The following is a 19748-nucleotide window of genomic DNA, read 5'->3' as shown; positions in this document are numbered from 1 at the left end:
ATAGGTGTGGCAGATAAAACTAAGGTAGAATGATTCACATATCCTCCGCCCCAACTTGGTATGCTAAGCCACCTGCAGACAAAGAAACCTGTTGTACATGAAGAAAATATACTTCTGAGTGTGTTCAAAAATTGGGAGTGGTCAGACAGGTCCCTCCCAGAGACTGCACATTTCACCTGCGTAGGCAGATTTTAGTTGTCAGCTTGATGTCGACATGTTCTGAATCTGTATGGATGGGAGACATTATTCAGTGACGATACTGAACAAACGGAGCTCACAGAGAAGACGATACATGAACACAGCTTGAAACTCCTCACACGATTGAGTAAGTATGTTTATTATTGTTTAAATAATACATCTGTTTACTAAACTGAGTACTAGTTTTATGAATATTAAAAGCTTAAACTGAAATAGCAAAATATAGATTATTAGTGATTATGCAAATTGCTGTCAGTGTTTGAATAGACAAAAAGCTTTTTACGCTGTTTACCTTCACTATAAGTTGAATTACAAGTTTGAATTTAGTGCTTAATATGTACAGTGCTGTTGATATTATACTGCATTAATGTGTGTTGTCATAGTGAAGTTTCCATGGTTTACAGTGCAATCCTCATTATTGTGTGCGTTTGTAAGCTGATATGATTTGTATTTGCTTCTCAGTCCACATATAAAGGTCCAGGTAGAATGTAGTTTGACAGAATTGGCAAGGCATTCCTAAAAAGGAATGCAATTTGGAAAAGAAAAACAGCTTGATTTAAAAAAAATTAAAAAAAAACCCAACTTTTATCAAGTTTCCTTGTTCCTGATAATTCATGCGCAACAGGAGAGCATGAGTAAATATGTAAGGGAGAAATGTGATGCTTCAAGGAAACTAAATGAAAGTTGGCATTCTTTTTAGAACAGTGACTCATCCCGTCCACATTGGATGCCAGATCAGATGATCTACATCCTACCCAACCTGTCTGATTATTATTTTTTTTATTTTTTATTTTTATTTGCATATAGTTTCCTCTTTAGAAAAAAGACAAGCCTTTTGGCAAAAGCCACATTTGTGAACACACACTGCCACAACACACCTTTGCTATAGGATTGTAGCTTTGTACCAAATACTAACAGTAATCTTTGATACAGAATTTACATCGATATGGCACATTTGACCTCTTCTCCTCTCTTTTTTCCAGCCATGAGTGAACACTTGAGGAGCTACATGTCCTCTTCCCCAGAGCTGAGACTTGTTCTATTGGGAAACATTGGATGTGGAAAGACGTCTTCAGCTGACACCATCCTGGGTCAGCTGTCCCACATCTCGCCCAGTGCCTCGCGGACCTGCCAGGTGCGACAGGGCACGTCTGAGGGCAGGACTGTGACTCTGGTGGAGGCGCCGAGATGGTACTGGAACGGCGGAAAGATGGAGGAGAGCGTCAGGCAGGAGACGGCCAGAGCGATGGCGCTGTTAGCATCCGGCCCGCATGCTTTTCTGCTGCTGGTGCCGGTTCACCAGTTCACAGAGGTTGGTTGTCTCTGTGCTTTCACTTTCTCATTAGCAATGCAGTTATCAAGGTCATATTTTTGGTAGTTTTAAAAGTAAAAGACATGCTTGTTTATGTTCTTTTCTTTTATCTTTCCCTGCTGTTCCCAGATGGAGAGTCATGTGCCTGCAGAGCTGAAAGAGTTGTTTGGGGCGGAGGTGATGGAACACACTCTGGTCCTGCTGACCTGTGGGGACTACTTGATGGGAAAAACAGATCAGGTATTTGAGTTGTTCACTCAGTCTCTGTGGCAGTGGTGGAATGTAAAAAAGTAGATTTATTTAATTTAGTATTAATGTTACTTATAGCAATTCAACATTACAGTAACGAATGAACTATAATCAGTGATAATAATATACATTTTTCTCAAATGGGACATCTTTTAATTCTTCAAGTCATTTCTACTTTTAAGTAAGATTTTAAATGCAGTGCTTTCAGAGTATTTTTATATTTTGGTATTACTACTTGTTTTTAAGTTAGAGTACTTCTTTCACCACTGCTCTGTGGTGTGTTGATATATACTTTTCAAGTCCTATTCCTTTTGGTATTTTTAAAACACGTATACATGTTTGTACCTGTACATTTTTTAATGAGGTTGCCAGTCTTGTAAAAGAGGAAAAAAAGGATCCCTCTAAACCTTTCAGGGAAGCTTTTGTAAACACATTTTAAATTATGACACATGGTTTTGTTTAAATACTTAGAACAGCTGGAACTTCTGCCTCTCCTTTAGACATCCTTGCAGTAGATCCTCACCCTTCACTGTGTACAACGTGGATTCATCTACCTATTGCAAATCTTAATTTGTTTTACAGGAATACCTGCAGAAAGAACACCCAGGCCTCAGGCAGATAATCGAGGACTGTGGGGGGAGGTACCATGTCATCAATAATCGTAAGCGACAGGACAGGGAGCAGGTCTGTGAGTTGCTGGAGAAGGTGAGACGTCACAGAGATAACTATTAACAAAACAACATCAAGAGTAGAGATTCACACCGTTTCAGTTGACTTCAAAACATGTTATTTTGCCAGCACTAATACAGGAACAGCCACATATCATAGGAATCAAATACTTATGTATTTATACTGACTATGGTAGTTTTCTTACCATTTTTCGCCTCACAAGTCAAGTTTGAGTGTATTAGAAAACCCCTTGAACTGAGGTGCAACACATTTCTTCTGTTTTAAATCTTCAGAGGGAAATTCAGTTTTTTGCATACTGCACGTGGTAAAGCTCTTTGTTTTATTTGTGTTGACGGAGAAGGGACTGTCTGTGCATGCATGGTTTTCCCAGCAACGCCCTGTTTCACACTCATACTTTCATACTTTCACACCGAGGTGTAGTCGAGACAGTATTAATAATAAGGCTGACTATGTCGTAACTTTGACAGACATGGGAATTAATTGCACAATGGATAAAACTGTGAGAATTATAAAATGTAACTCTGTAATGTGAGTGTTAGTTGTGAGTTTGTGGACATTTTCTAAATGTATTGCTAATTTGTTTATGTAACAGGTGGAACAAATTGTGACAAAAAATGGGGTATACTACATGAAAACAGACCAGGAGAGCGAGATGGAGAAACGAGTGCAAGACAAAAAGCAAGAACTTATGGAAAGTTACAGAGCTCAAAGGGAGGAGAGAAGAGAGACCGTTGCTTCAACGCAGAGCCCAGACACAGAAACTCGGAGGAGTGTCGACCGAGGAGAGGAGTACAGCATCACCTTGGAGAGGAGGAGGAGAGAAGAGAGGGATGAGATGGACAGAAGTGTGACTGTGAGCCAAAGATCTAACGGGCTTCATTCAACTCTAGCACCAGAGCACCAGCCATATTCAGAGCCGCAGGATGACAGACAGGCGAGGAGGACGCCCAGTTTCAGACTAAATGCAGGTAAATGTATACATTTTTATTCCCACAGATTTTCTACAATACATATCGATATCATGTTAAAGAAAAAGAGGAAGAAAAAAGGATGTGAGCACGAAAAGGACTCGTATTTACTGTTTTTCCTCTGTAGATGGAGCTATACTCTCACAAGTGTCTGAGGTTAAATCAACTCCGAAAGTGGTCACTACTTGTGAGTGACAAGACCTCACTGTGTCGCATTATGTCACTTAAAACTGCACTCCTATGATGTTGGATATTAAAATAATTATTGTAATTTTAACCAACCATATTTAACTCCAAATGTAATTGAATGTTTTCAGTTCACCAAAGGATTAACAGCTTTGAAGAAAGATCTCCTGAGGAATCCCCGACCTTCTCTACTCCTGCATCCGTCTTCGCCTCTTCCCCCTCCTCACCAACCTTTGCCTCCTCTCCCACCTCATTGCTCTCATCCTCCTCATTGCTCTCCTCCTCCTCATTGCCCTCATCCTCCTCATCTTCCTCATCCTCTCGAGAGCTGCGTCTGGTGCTCCTCGGCCGATCTGGAGCTGGGAAGAGTGCAGCTGGCAACAAAATACTGGGGAGGCAGGAGTTTGAGTCGCACCCCGAAAGCCTCACAGCAATCACTCAGCAGTGTGAGAAAAAGAAGGCACTGGTTGAAGGAAGACAGGTTAGTTATTAAGATTGAGAAGATTTGTGTGAATGTTTTAATGATCCTATCACTCATCCCATCCATGTGGCATTGCCCCCAAATCTAACCTTTGACACTTTCTATTTTGTTTCATTCAAAACATTTAATTGTGCTGATTTCCAACTCTCTCCTCTCCCCTGCAGGTGGCGCTGGTGGACACCCCAGACTGGTTCAACTCAGAGCAGAGTCCAGATGAGATCCGAGCACAGATCTCTTCCTGTGTTGCTTTGTCCAGTCCCGGTCCCCATGCCTTCCTGCTGTGTGTCCCCTTAGACCAGCCTGCAAAGACCGAGCTGAAGGCTATCGAGGCCCTCGAGAATGTTTTCGGCCCAGACGCCGTCCAGAGACACACTGTGCTTCTCTTTACTTACGCAGATAAACTGAGGGAGAGCGGGAAGGCAGGAAATAGCAGCGTCGAGGCATACATTGCTGGTCAGCGGGGGGATTTGTTGAAGCTTGTGGAGAAATGCGGGGACAGGTTTCACGTGATGGAGACGGGAGGAGGTGGGAGGGACAGCAGAAATGTTGCAGAGCTGCTGGAGAAGGTGGAGCAGACGGTCAGGGAAAGTGGAGGACAGTGCTATTCCCATCCTGCTTTTCAGGAGGCGGAGAACAGAGTGAGGCAGCGACAGGTTGAATTAGCAAAGGAGAGAAGGATGGGAAAACTAGAGCCAGAAGGACAGCTGAACTCTGAAAGGCGGGTGCTTTATTCCTACATGCAGCCTGTGGCCGAGGCAGATGAAGAAGTGAGAGAGGATGAGATTGAGAAAACAAGGGATGAGGCAGAGTTAAATGTGAGCTCAATGAATATTGAGAGCATTCCTCCTATCACGCTTTCCACCATCTCCCCTTCACTCCTCCACTCCATTATGGAAACAATGGGGTCTAATGCAAAGCTGTTACCCAAACTGTTTGCAGATAGCTCTGTGTGGGTCGGTGAGGGAGCAAAGAAGGTGAAAGCTAGTCCGGCGTGGGGGACAGTTGGCACCAGAGCACAAAATGTCCAGAAGATGGTGGCTGATAGCTCTATGTGGGAGAAGGTAGGAGCTGGTGCTGGACATGTGTCCAAGCTTGTAGGAGATAGAGTTCCCAAGGTAGTGGTGGACGGTTCTGCATGGATGGGATCTGGAGCGAAAGCAGCAGCAGCTAGTCCAATGTGGGAGAAAGTTGGTGCAGGGGCCAAACAAATGGGGAGTGGGATTGGAACCGGGGCAAAGAGTTTGGCGAAGAGTCAGATGTGGGGAAAAGTAGGATCTGGGGCCAAAACTGGAGCTAAACTGATGGCTGAAAGCTCGGTGCGAGTTGGAGCTCGAATCGGTGTCGGTGCAAAGAAGGTGGCACAGAGTCCAGTGTGGGGGAAGGTGGGCTCTGGGGCGAAAGCCGGCGTCAAAATGGTGGCAGAGAGCTCAGTATGGGAGAGAATTGGGAATACTGCTAAACAGGTGCCTGTGATGGTCATAGTGGGCGCATTGCTGGGTTTGGTGCTCGGTGTGTTTTTGGGGCGCGGTATTGGCGGAGCTGTCGGGGCAGCAGCTGGAGCTGGGGTTAGTGAGGCGGTCAGACGAAAATTTGGCAATAAAAGCACGTTAGAAAAGACAGATGAAGCTGCACAAAATGCGAAGAGAACAGTGAACAACAGCATAGATTCTCTGGTAAAACAAGGCGAGAAAGTATTGAAAACTGAATGAAGGCTGAATGGATCCTTGTGTGTATATAACATGTAACAAATGAAAAATATATATTAAGCTTAAGTTTCATTCCAGCACTTAATGAATGAAGATTAATGTGACTTTTCTTTAAAGGGTAAATGTGATTCACACTAAATGATGTTCTAGCATTATACATGATTTGGACAAAATGAACTGCCAACAGTGCTAAAATGATGTTAGTGCGCATGGCAAGTATTTAGGTGCTTTTCTTGCATGCTTTGTCAATGTGTCATATGTGAAAGAATAAACTTTAAAATGATTTAATTTGAACTCTGTCTTTATTTTTGTTTAATATTGCTCAAATCTTAAATGCAAGTAGACAAATGAAGGTGAATTTAAACGTATTTATGTAAGGAATTTAACAAGTAATTTTACACGGTTTATCATAACTCTCTCCTAACACTGTGCTAAGTATTACTGCTTTCTGTGTGCAAGTGGGTGTATCAAGAGGGGCACAACGGAGGGGTGGAGGAAGGACATTATCTCAGAGTGCCAGGCTGGCCGGCATCAACCTGCTTGGCCTCCTGTATCAAAAGATCATTTCCTGACGTATATTATGTGTCATTGTAATTATTAGATGTAAAAAAAAAGAAACATCAATATAAAAGGACAAGTGATCTTACATAAATAAAGCTGGAAAGCACAAGGTGTTACCAGAACAAAAAGCTTATTTTAGAGACAATTATTTATACCGATGGGATAAAGTAGAATAATTCAATGTATCAAATGAAGATGTGAAAACATGGGTTCAACAAACGAAGTAACTCTTCAAAGAGTTTGCACCAACATTTGATGCTCTGCTGCTTTATAAAGCTTTATTATAATCTTCAACTCTTTGTTTAGCTTAACATTACATTTGATTTAGCTCACGCTTTTACCCAAAGCGACTTACAATAAGTGCAATAAACCATAAAGATACAAACTGTGTGCACTGCAGATTTAACGCAAACAGCTGTTTAGTTTCTCTTTTAAAACTTTGGAAATCCAGTGTACATTTATGCATTTAAGTCCAAATGTATACAGTTAGCAACAATACATAATGGAGCATTTAGTGATTACAGATACATTGGTGGAGACCACAAGGAAGTAAACAAATGAATATTATATTAGCCAACTTAAAATGTGTTCAGAAACAGGACTCATGACAAATTAATGTTTATGATGCTCTGTACCTGCTGGAATAAGCTTAATATGAAACAGTTAGTTATCAAATCCGCCATATTGATATGTAATGTGTACATGTTATATTGACAACTTGTTTTTGCTGCCCCCAAGTGGCCCCATAAAATCCGTTTAAGCAGGTTCAATGCGATTAGAAACAGAAACACCTTTTGCTACTTTGACAAATGATGTTTGCTGTGAAAAAGGCCTATAATCACCAGGTTCCACAACTTACCTGCATGAGGACAAGGGGGGAAACGAGAAAAGCTCAATAAATTAACTTGCATAACTGGTAAGTTGTAATCCTTCTGTACATTGTGAGATATAAAACAAACGGAGCTTCAGTCGCTCCTTAAGCAGAGACATGTGCTTGTGTTGCGAGCTAGCTTGAGCTAATGCTACTCAGTAGGCTACATTGGCTTTTGTTTATGATGAATCACAAATGTCCAGTAGACAATTCAGCATTAATTGAATACAGATAAAACGTTTTTTTTTTTACGCACCTTAATACTCTTTTTTTCCATAGCAGAGATCTAGACATGTCATAGCAGGAAAGTCACAGGTGATACACATTTTGTAAACAATGGCTAATTGGTAGGGATGGCGAGATGAAGCCTTATGAAACTTTGAAGCTTTCCAGCCAATTGGTTCGCAAAAGGGTTCATCTCATGAGGTTTCATCATGGGCTTCATCTGAACACAAACCCCCCTGTTGGTCAAAGTGTGTAAAACAGGCAGATTTGACATCTCAACAGTGTGCCGTATCCAGTGACGTGCGGTGAAGTTCATGGCTGGTGAAGCACTGACTCTTTCAGAGTCAGATTTACAAATATTATATTTTGACCTTAATCGAAATATTCTGTTATTTGCAAAAGCTTTTTTAGTCTGATGCTTCGATTCATTTTAAACAGACCGTTCAACAAAAGGATACCCAAAATCTAAATATTGGATTGTTCTTTCTTAGTAAGATCCCATTTTCATTACAGTTGTGGTCTTACCTTGACTTGAAGATGAAGTCCATGCTATCCTTCTGGACAACAATCTCTATTACTGTTTTGTAAAAGTCCTCCTTATCTTCCTCTAGTTTCAAAAGTCTAGTTTGTTGTTTGCGTCTACCGTCTCTGCGTAGAATAACAGTAGCAACAAGAACCTGTGGGCTCACGTGCTCAGTGCGGCAGAGGTTATGGCTGCCTCTCCTGGTGCTTTTTTCATTGCCGTTGTACGATGAGACCAGCGGGCCTAAATATCATATATACGTGAAATAAGTTATTTAGAGACTATGGATGGCGAGGATAAATGTCATAAAGGGATCTACAAACATTACATTGGTGACCTATAGTGAGATGGTAACAGGCATGCGCTTAGTGCCCGCTTTCCAGACAGTTTCTGTGGGGTGACGCATTCTGAAGTGAGGCAGAGCTCATCTGTGCCTCACCTTACCCCACAGTAAATGGCTTGAGCGTGCTCACAAAATAAGTGTCCCTGCCTCACTTCTCATCGCTCCCGTAGCGGATCTCGGCAAATTTGCTGATTTTGACTATAAAATGCGATTGGAATCATACAGAAATCACATTTACACAAGATCAGTGGAGACATTTTATTATTATTATTATTTAGTTTTTCTTTAATTGTTTTTCCGTTACATTGGAGTATGACAGGTGAGGCTCTGCCTCCCCTGCCTCCCCTGACTGCACGTCACTGGCTGTATCTCATACCGAGTTCCCAATGAGTAAAAAGCCTTAGAATAACTCTAACAATATTGTATTTATTCCAGTTTAATGATTGTGATTGAAAAGCCTAAGGAGGCTGGTAAACATTGCAAAGAGAGATTTTTATACCTTAATAATATTCGTAAACTTAACCATGTTGTAGCCTGAGAAAGGCTAAACCATATCAAAGACTACATTTATTAACTACACACATTTAGCTGTAGCTTTTATAAACAAACAAAAATACATATTGACCAGTCGTTGACCCAGGGACCCTGCGGATGTGAGTCAACTGCTTTCCAGCTGAGACACAGCCCACACACTGAATCTATCTGAAAAAACTGGATACTATTTATTCCTGTATTTATTCATTTATTCATGTTTTTATTCCTACATTTATTTATGCTTTTATTTATTTATACTTATGACATGTTCCGACTTAATTCCATCGTGTCACCGGGCCCGGGTACAGGAAGGGTAATATCGTAATTATTATACATCCATGGGTATTATGAGCGTTGTGGTTCAACCGATCTAAAGCACTTTCTGAAGCAGTGGTATTGAGGGGCAGGCTCGATACAAGCTTCACAAAAAGCTTCGGGGATTACTCGACACACGCTCCGAAGCCTCGGCGCAATACGTAACATCACTACTAATTGGTGTCCAAGTAAGCAATGCCAGACAGCCAGCAGCCACAATACCAACCATGGCTCAACTAAATGGATTGCAGTCATTTTTATGTTATCAAACCTGTGCATTTCCTGCCATGATGATACAAATGTATTTTATTTAAATAGTTTATTGTTGGTTTATCCTCTAGATAATTAGACCATGATAAAAAGAAAACAAATGTGTGCAATTGCAGAATATGGCAGTACCCCTTTATAATGTGTGACCCCTGCCTCACTCTGAAATCCTCTCTGTGGTTTCACAATGCAGCGGGACGAGGCAGACCAGTCTGGCACGGGCAGAGGCAGCTGTAGCAGCGTTGTGAAAGCAGCTCATCCTGTTGTGTGGCCCTGAAACCGGGTGTGCAGGGGTTCCCAGAGCATCCTGGTAGCTGTTTTTTTGTGTGTTTCTTCTCCCATGCAATGTTTGCCACCCCACACGTACAACACCCATCAAAACAGACACACACGCAAACTCAGCCACCAACCCTCCTCCAGGAAACTCGTTGGCCGTCAATGAGACAGCACTAACTGTAGGCCTTTCCGGGCCATTTGGTTGAGCCGAGCGCCACTGCACAGCTGCACCTCACCCCCAAACTTATGCAACCCCCCACACTACCACCACCACCACCACCAAGCTGAACCCAATCTCTAACCGCATCCCACATCCACTCTGACCTTCCTCACACAACCGCACTCCTACAATTGTTGCTGTTGCAAAACTCTTCTGCAACTTTATTGCTTGCACACACACACACTGATGCACAAACACGTCAAACATGGTGGAATGTAAATAGGCAAATGTACTTAGTATATTCTACTTATCTAAAATGTAAAACTCCAGCACTGCTTAAAGGTGGGGTAGGTAATTTTGGAGAAACCAGCTCGAATGCGCCAGAATTTGAAAATACACAGCCGGAAAAAATCTGCCGCTTCCTTACAGAGCCCCTCCTCCAACACACACGAACGCGCACATGACCAATGAGGGCACGAGATAAGTTTGTGCACAGATGGAAGGCTGACAAGCAGGTAGGCCATCCAGTTATTTTAGCCTGGCCGGCTAAAATGATTGGTCGTGCTTTTTACAGTACTACGGCTTCCACAGATGACATTTATTTATGGATTTTTTGTCAAAGCACTTAAGATATTCATTGCTATCGGGATGTTAAGAGCATTCCATGGAATATAATAAAAAGTGTATCTCGAGCCGGTGTCTCAAACTTACCTTTAAGACAACAATTAAAGAATTGTGTTTTTTATTATTTTCAGGGCTCTATTGTAAAACCATTTAAAACCTTATTTTATGGCTACCTTGTTGAAAGTACTGTAATGAATCTGTCATTATGGTGAAAAGCACAAACAAACAAGGAGTTTGCCCCTGACTATTCAGCCCTTATTGTGTAACATGTGCTGACAAATATTACACGTTATTGTTTAAAAATGAGCATTCACGTTTACACTTGTTTATTTCAGAACCCAACCCAATAGCAACTGAGATTTAATTGTGCTGAACTCTTTGAGGATACGCAAATGTTCCCTAAACCTTTTGACAAACACGGGAAAAACATTTGTAATGTTGAGACATCTTGCTGACACAGAGCAGTCTTTGTAATGCAATAAGAGGATGTCAAATAAGGAACAGCTATCTAAAACACACTTTATTTCTGTCTGGTACAAGTGTTTCACAATTTTGGGGTGGAACCATCTCTGACAATAAGAAAAGCAGGAACATCCAAAACGGCAAATTTGGTTCATTATTGCATTGTTCGCATGCACTTCTCTGCAGGCACATAAGAGTATGTGGCACTCTTAAGTCACTTTAAATCTACTGGGGCAATGCTAATTATATAAATGTTACCAAGGCAGCATTTAGACTAAGAAAACAAAAGATCTGGTTTTCAACCTAAATTCTTTATCTGAGAAAAGATTATTATTTTTGTTACCATGTAGGAATTAAAATCAGACAATATATATATATATTTCCATCACAGTGTTTTGCATAATCTATATATGGTATGGAGCCTCATTGTTTGACAAATTGGGACCTTATTTGGATATTAAACTTTTTAAAGTCTGTTTAAATACTCATTGATGTTTCATGCCCCTCAACCTGCCCCACAGCAGTATTTTCCCAAAACACAGAGCTTACACAATGTTTGCACAACCCTGGAAAAGACATAAAGACAGTTGAAACAACAAAAATGTCTTAAAATATCCATCTCCCACTTATTTCACTGATTAAAGAGAGTCACGCTTGCTCCTCAAACCCTTTTTGTGTCCGACGATGATTGTGTCCATCAGTCTAACATTCACACCTCTTTGTTGGCTGTCTTTTGGTGTCACCGCTCATCGTTTGTGGCTGCCACCATCCTTATCTGACCCTTGCCCTTTCCCAGAATGCCATGGGTCACCAAAGAAGTCTTAGCCCCAAAGCTTTCCTCACTGTCCGTGTCGCCATAGCAACTGGATGTTGCTGGGGAGTTAACCATAGCGATGACTGAGTCTGTTGAGTCTCTGTCTCTGTGGACGGTCCCGGGGCGGGCCGACGGCGGTGGGGCGTCGTTGGACGGAGGAGGAGTGTTGCACTGAAAAATGATGTTCTGTTTATTATGGTCTGCCACGGTGCTCTCGTCCTCATCCTCAGTTGAGTCTCTGCTCTTGTCCTGCGCCTGGTCGTTGAGCAGAGTGACCAAGAAGTTGATGTACTTCACAGCCAGACGCAGGATTTCATTCTTGCTGAGCTTCTTGTCAGGCGGATGTGTGGGAATGAGTTTCCTCAGCTCAGAGAACGCCCCGTTCACGTTCTGCTGTCGCCAGCGCTCGCGGCTGTTGGTGAAGACACGGCGAGCCATCTTCTGGGGTGGGCCTGTTAGACACACATAATCACTGTCTGAGTGTCCAGGGCCTTAAAGGATATAAACAGAAGTTAATACTTATTATTATTATTATCAACAAATCACACCAGAAATTGCAAAACCAACAATGAAACAAGTATTGTGTAGCCAAACCCTGATATATCTCAGTTGTCCAAAAACTATAAAAACACATTGATAAGACAAAATGTCACATGGCAAGATCTTTAATTGTTTCCATGAATTTAGGCCTTTTGGTCATTTTTAAGTCAATCATGTATATCCTGTAACTAACTACTGTACCAAATGTGAATTATTCGACCGCTGAAAATAGTCCCCAAACAAATGCAGTGTTTGAGTGACATTTGCTAAAAATGACTGTCCTGCTCTTTTTCTTTACCAAATATTTATCTGAGCTATTTCTTTTTAAACTGTCTTGTCTTCAGTAGTAGGCTAGAGAGAAGGGGTTGGACCTTATTGCCATTGTTGTTGTTTTTTACAAGATTTGTTGATAACAAGGAAAATCCAGAATATCGGCAACGCTTTCTTTTAGATACATTGGTGATTAACCTTCTTCATGATGTGAGCAGCAATACAATTTCACACATGTACAAATTCACAAACAGAGACTATGGCTGAATCAATACTGATGTCTGATTCTCTCTTTGGTCACACAGAAACTCACAGTCATTGATCTCCACCTCATAGTGTGACGAGGGTCTTCGCTTGATCCGGCTGTTATTGATGACCCCATAATTTCCTCCTGAGGGACCCAGGTAAGAGCTAGAGATACAAACACAGCAACATGTGACATTGTTGTAACTGCATTCACTACCAAGTGCAACTGAATATAGAAAAGGTTTACAATATGAAGTCGATCCAGCGTCCCTTCTCGTTAAAAGAAAGGAGAGAGAAATATAAAAGATGTTGGAAGCCATTAACTGCGCTGTGATTATGTTGGTGGCGTTGATTGAGTGTGCATGCAGAGTTTTATCCCAGCCTCATTAAGTATGGTCACTAGCTGATTCTACTTCAGGGGGAGGAAATGGATCAATGCTTCTTGCTACAAACAGATAAGAGAAAAAGTAAGGAGAGGATCTTATTCCCAGACCCCATGACAGATGGTGAGACCTTAGATGTAGAACAAAGTCCCACTTTCTACATTACTGATGCTCCTTTGTTGCAGAAAGAAACTGAGGAAAATCGTTTTTTTGTAGTGAAAAGATGAATGGTTGGAGGGCTTTGATAATGTTTGCTAATGAATGCCTTTTTTTCACGAGACTAAGCTTAGAATTGCCAACGTTACGAGGCCATAAAGAAATCTAAAACTTCAGTTAGTCTTTTGTTGATTCAATTTCTACATTGACTTACAGCAAATGTAGATGTAGAACTCCAAGCGTTGTATTTTCAGATTTGGGCGCTAAATGGACACAAAAAACGTTCGAGGATGCAACTTTTGTTCACTGACTAAATATCCTGATGAGCAAGTTAAGCGTGAGAAATGTTCGGTCCCTTCATAACAGCACACATCCTGCTGTCAGCTTTGCATAACTGTGCAGCAAAGCCACAATTAATCACAATGGGAAGTCATGAAATTCAGGCAGTTGAGGTTTCATATGAAACAGAAAATTGTTACGACGCAGCATTATCATAGTAACAGTATCAGAGTAACATCTCAGGAAAGTATATTTTATTTTATGGTTAAGAGCTCCACATCTGTTTGCATGCTGGATCAAATGGAGGTGAATTAGCAGTAGGCATACTGTCTTTTATTTAATAAACGGCATGATTTTGAGTTACATTTCATAGTTCAGGCATACAGTAGGAGGAGAATTATTCAACTAGTCATTAAACTGACATTTCCACTTACAAGATTATTTAATACACATTCTCCTTATTACATTTGGATGTTGATATCAGTGCTATCTTCTAATGCTGTGGTTCCCAACCTTGGTTCCAGAGAGATGGATATAAGAAGAGGATAAAATCTGAATGTTAACTGTTAACAAAGACAGGGAAAAAAAGTAGATGTTCTTATTTTTCACCTTTTCTTTTCTTAAAGAAAGCTTTGCTTCTTTAATTCTCAAAAATGATTCAAATGAAACCACCTGAAAAACATTTCCATTAAGCAAAATGGTTTCTTATGGATTCATCTATACAAGCCATTTCTCACCTGGTGAAGAAGGGGTGTGCAGAGAGGTACTGCTGAGGCAGCAGGGGCCCTGGGGAGGAGGCTGAAGGGCCCCCAGAAGAACAGGTCAGCTGACTGCGGCGAAGGTCCCCATGTAGCCCATGTAGGAGGTTGGGAATCGGGTGGAGGGCCGTCAAAGGGGTATTTGGGAGCGGGAGAGGGAGCGGGGGTTTGCTGTGACCAAGGCTGATGACTGGAATGTGTGGAGGAAGAGGTGAGGATGAGGAGGAGGAAAAGGAGGACACGGCAGAGGTTGGAGGTGGTAGAGGGCCCGAGGAGGTCTTGAAAGGTGCCGGGAGAAGTGGAGGTGGGGAGGACAGAGTTGGAGACCTGTTGGTCGAAATGGCAGGGGCTGTGGTGCTCTTTGGCCCTTGTCGCTTCTCCTCCTCCTCCTCGGTCTCCATGGCGATGGGCTCAGGTGCAGCAGCTGTATCTGCAGGGCGACTAGTTAATGTTGTTGTGGAAATGGGCGAGTGAATGGAGCCAGAAGAGGGGACATCCGTGTGTCCCATGTGCCCGGTCTTGTTAGCACTCGAGGGGGCTAAAGTCTGCTGGAGGGGACTGTGCTGCTCTACGGAGGCACAGGATGGAGAGGAGGTGGCGGAGGAGGAGGAGGAAGAGGAGGGGTGGCGAGGCAGGTCGGGCGGTGAGGCCGGTGGGCCGGTGGGGTTCATCTTCTCCATCATGGTGCTGAAGTCTCTGGAAGAATCCCTTTCAGCACAGTGTATCTTATGTGTGATAATCATGTGTACAACCTGCAGCTTGTCCTACAGAGACCTTAAACCTGCCCTATGTGGCTTTACTTTATATGTCTTTGTTACACTTAGATACTATTATAATATTTAGCTGCTCTACCTCAAGGTAGATCTTTCTCTGGCAGACCTGAAATCCATCAGATGCTCTTACCCTGGCTGGGGTCAGAATGTGAGTCTGCTGTCTGTCAGAGTCGATTATATTTGCCTTGAATGGAGCTGCAGCTGCCCTCTCACCCAGCCTTATTACCCATCATGCATGCACCTGCTGGCTGTGTGTGAGTAAACGTGAGCTTGTATTAATGCCTTCACTTTAACATTACAGAGGGTGCCACTGAAGCAAATGCTGCAGTCCTTTTAATGGAGGGATTCTTCTCAGGTAGTGTCTCTGGGTGCAGCGTCGAGCCGGGGTGGTTGATGTGGTCTGAATTGGAGTGGATTATTTTCTCAGTAAAATCCTGAGCGGCAGATTCAAGGTATTTAATGACTCTCCAGCAGCACGAGTCCCTACTGTATATCTGTCTGTCAAAATCCTTTTAAGCCTTAAAACGTCCCAGACCCCCAAAGGTTGGATTGATATCAAAGAGTCTGTTAAACAAAAGAAAAACACACTCAGGATATATATTTGGTGCATTTGAAAATGTGCTTGAAGGTCATCATTTGCAGAAGAGCACCAAAAGAGCTTTCATACAACTATCAGGATAGTATTTGTTGGTGTTGGTTTCTGCAGTCAATAGTTTAAAGCTAGTTTTGATTTATGGAAAAACAAGATTTAACACAAACTAAAGCTGTGATGGGTGATCAAATCCACAATATCAAGTGATTACGCAGTAGTTCTCTACTTCTTCAAGAAGGGAGATGTTTGTTTTTACTCTGCTCTGCGAAGCGTAACGCTCTAATGATTTCTCAGGTTTTGCAATTTTAAGTGTTCCTCTTTTGTCTTTTGTAGTTGTCATGACTTTATTTTGAACAGTTCCGTCTTTCACAATGATGTCCATATGTGCACTCGCAGGTTTTGTCAACTTGTTTTGCAGCAATGGTATTTTTAATGTCATGAATACCCTGGTAGAATAATTATTAGAGAAGCCACACAGAAAGTTACAGATTTATATGATTTCTGCAGAAAGAATGAGACGCACCATTGCTTTGAAATAATGAATGTACTGTATGCATTTTAATTAAAGTATTATGACAAGTGTTTGTTATGTCATACATGATAGAGCAATTGGTATTTAGTTAAGCCTGTAATCTGGCCCATTCAAATGAATAGACAAGTTGTCAAATAATATATTAATTATCCAGCAATATTTAAAAAATATCATCTTTATTTAAAAAGTTTTGTTAAGCCAAATGCTTAATTACTGCTGTTATATTTCCACTAAGATTGGTTGTAAATAATTTAGCTACACTAAAATGCAATGTAACAAAGCATCAGACATGACTTAATATTACATTTATAATAAATTATAAATAATCTTATTTTATTACCGGTTATCAACAGAAACAATTTTACTACAATGTAATTCTGTTTATGACATATGGCACATGTACAACTCCAATCAGATGCAATTTTGTTATTTTTTATTATATATACACTTTAAAATAATGTTAAATCTGCAAACCATACATGCATAACAAAATACATATAAACTGAAATAAAAAATAAAATAAAAAAACGGGTAAGAAAAAGTACGTACTCACATATACATTATGACATCAAGTCTGTCTGTCATGCAAAATCCGTTCAAGTGATCTGTGAACGCACATGTTGTATCGTCTCAGCGTTTAACGCCCTCCTCCTTCAGGTCGCTCACACTGCAGCCTGTCACTGTCTGTCCGTCAGATTCTGAGGTCAGAGCGGTCTGACACCCGTCAAAACACAACTCATGTGAATCGCTCTTTTAAAATGTAAAATTATATATATATAAACTTCCCGAATAATCACAAGTCAGATTTTGAACGTCCAAACGCTCATATTTCTTTGTTGTGAAGTTTGAACATAAAGCGTGGAGGTGTTCTCCGCCGCCCCCCGTCCATCTGTCATTCCCTCTCTCTCTCTCTCTCTCTCTCTCTCTCTGTCCTTTCTCTCCCTTCCCCTTCTTACTCTCTTTGCCCAGAAGAAACAATGCTTAAGCTGGTTGCCAGTCGGAGAGCTCAGGTACTGGACTGGCAAGTGTAAGGAGGGGCCGAGAGAGAAGGGGAGGGGGGGGGGGGGGGGGGGGGGGAGAGAGGGAACCATGTTGCAAGGAGAGTTTTCCGCTCCCTGCTGGACAAGAGGATGTGCTCGTACAATGTGGCGGCTGCTGATAAGAGCCTCAAAGCTGCCTGTGGCCTGTAGATAAGGAACCTCCACCACCCCTCCTCCCCCCTCCACCACCACCAATACCACGCACACACTTTTCACAACACACACACACACACCTACATGCATGTGTGCGCACACAGACATCACACTAGACTGGTCAGTCCCAGACTTTGAAGAAATCTGGTCTGGTTCCAAGAAAATATCCGCAACTGCACTGTAAATATAATAAAGAGACAATGGTACACAGGCTTCTTCACAGACAGAGTGAGTGTTCACACAGAGACAATGCCGAGAGGAGTCCTTTGGGAATCCCCTAAAATATATAATTAAATGTGCTATTAATGTTTTTTTTTACATCTTGATTATTTGATATGAATCCCTTTTTAATAATGTGTTTTTGTAATAGGATTATAAAAATGCACATTTGTACTTTTATTCTGAATTTGAAACACAGGGAAAAATGCCAATAATTTGTTTGTATTGGCTTTCAAATGTGAGGGTTTGATGTTTTTCCACTCTATGATAATACACTTAATGTCTTTATATTTATTTTTGATTGTTTGCTGTATAAAACACGCAATAAATATGAGATTATAATGGCCATTTCTCACAATTCTATGACTAAACAAAGCAATTTATTGCCTTAATCAAGAAAACAAAAATGATAATAGTTTCAGCCCTACTGTCCATATACATTAATATATTTGTGTGTAACAACATTGTGCAAAAACAGAATATCCCTCAACATTAAACTTGGAGCTTTTCTGTAATGACATCAGAGCCCACCTGTGTCACCGATGACCAACGCACAAGTCGTCATCGTGGTAACTTTCCTCTCCAAGAGCTCGCAAGCTTCCTTCCTAAATCTAACTCTCACCCGTTCTCCCCTGTGCTCTCCCTCTCTCTCTCTCTCTCTCTCTCTCTCAGGGTCAGCAACTTTTACATTCCCTCAGTCATTTCCTTCTTAGACTGAAACACAAACATTATGAAGGTTTTACAGTAACGTGACCTTCAAGGTCCTGGGAAAGAAAGAAAAGAGTTGAGCGAGCCACTCAACAAATCTGTCATCGCCTTCATAATAATCATCATTATGGTCATCATTGTTGATTTTATTTTTGTATTGTGGTAATCTTCATCACTTTAAACAGTAACTGCACTAAGGTCTGTGCATGCTGAAATAATAAAAGCACATTGGAGCTGCAGACGGTGTCTTCTATCCGTCTGTCACACTCTTTTGCGTCGGGCAGCTGTGGTTCCAGTTGATCGCTCTCTGTGTGCCAGAATAACTGTGCCGTGGTACCGCTGGGCTGACATGAATTTGCCTGTAACATAAAAAGCTACACAAGGGACAGAGCGAAATCCTTTGGGATTCACTTTTTCCGTGCTTTATATACTCCTCAATATGATTCAATATTGTCGCATAGCTGTATTGTCATTATAGTTTTGACAGTTTTTAAATGTGTTTATCTTTTTTCTGTGGCTTTTGGGTTCATTCAAGATATGACTAAAATATTAAAAAGCTTTTAAATCCCTTTTAGCTTTTTTTCAGCGATTGTTTAGGTTTCATTTGGACTATCATTGCTGCTAGGGAGACTAATACAAAGCATAAGGACATTATAACATGTAAGGTAAGTAATTGAAATGGGCCTTTTACTGTTTTGTTTCCAATATTTGTTAGATTAACTTCCATGTAAAAATCTACAAAAAACACTTGTATGTAAATACTCTCTATTGTTGTTTTGCACCACATTAAAAAATATAGATATTTTGAATTGCTTTGAATCGAAAATTTCCCAGTGATTAATAATGAACTTTTGAAAGAACATACATAACATTCATCCGTTTGCAACTCACATATATCATATATATCAATATTCCAATTACTGTATATAGACTATTCTGCACAGTTTCTATCATATTCTGTTTCTATTATATTCTATGTTATTCTATTTTATTGACTTTTTATCTGTTTTATTGTGTTGCACTGTTGGAGGAGCCTGTGACCTAAGATGTGCATTGTCATAACTACACTGTATGCACACATGACAATAAAAGCCTTGAAACTTGAAATTTAAAAAAATGACGTATGAAGATTTCTAAATGAAATTTAAAGAATTTGGGAGAAAGGTCATTTACAAGTCAAAAGAATAATAGCTTTATTTAAAAAATAAATAATTTAATTGAATGAAAAGTGAGTATTATTATTATCTGTGCACTGTTGTATTATGATAGTTGAAATAGGGATAAAACTAATGTGGGATAAAGATGTTTTATCAGGTGCTTGACAAAGATACAAA

At 40.9% G+C, this 19748-nt stretch overlaps 2 protein-coding genes across 5 annotated transcripts; one reads left to right on the top strand and one right to left on the bottom strand.

Moving 5' to 3' along the window:
• The first annotated feature begins 183 nt into the window (after positions 1-183).
• Positions 184-6078, top strand: LOC117481644. Of its 2 annotated transcripts, XM_034129420.1 has the most exons (8): positions 184-325; positions 1182-1510; positions 1640-1750; positions 2342-2464; positions 3042-3417; positions 3545-3604; positions 3735-4084; positions 4249-6078. In XM_034129420.1, exons 2-8 carry the CDS (start codon positions 1184-1186, stop codon positions 5791-5793), a joined length of 2892 nt encoding a protein of 963 aa, XP_033985311.1. In that variant the 5' UTR covers positions 184-325; positions 1182-1183; the 3' UTR covers positions 5794-6078. The 2 variants fall into 2 exon arrangements, with proteins under 2 accessions (XP_033985311.1, XP_033985312.1); XM_034129421.1 differs by lacking the exon at positions 3545-3604.
• A 4720-nt stretch (positions 6079-10798) lies between these two features.
• On the bottom strand, positions 10799-17318 carry lyl1 (LYL1 basic helix-loop-helix family member). Of its 3 annotated transcripts, none has more exons than XM_034130343.1 (4): positions 16848-17318; positions 14377-15734; positions 12889-12986; positions 10799-12217 (listed from the first exon to the last, which is right to left on the bottom strand). In XM_034130343.1, the coding sequence occupies exons 2-4, from the start codon at positions 15138-15140 to the stop codon at positions 11691-11693; spliced, it is 1389 nt and encodes a 462-aa protein (XP_033986234.1). In that variant the 5' UTR covers positions 15141-15734; positions 16848-17318; the 3' UTR covers positions 10799-11690. The 3 variants fall into 3 exon arrangements, with proteins under 3 accessions (XP_033986234.1, XP_033986233.1, XP_033986232.1); XM_034130342.1 differs by having other exon boundaries at positions 10799-12256; positions 16844-17316; XM_034130341.1 differs by having other exon boundaries at positions 10799-12256; positions 16848-17316.
• Between the last annotated feature and the right edge of the window lie 2430 nt (positions 17319-19748).

Source organism: Trematomus bernacchii, unplaced genomic scaffold (assembly GCF_902827165.1).
Source record: "Trematomus bernacchii unplaced genomic scaffold, fTreBer1.1, whole genome shotgun sequence".
NCBI classification, from domain to species: Eukaryota; Metazoa; Chordata; class Actinopteri; order Perciformes; family Nototheniidae; genus Trematomus; species Trematomus bernacchii.
Note: the sequence above shows the minus strand (reverse complement) of the source record. Positions and strands in the feature narration are given on the sequence as shown.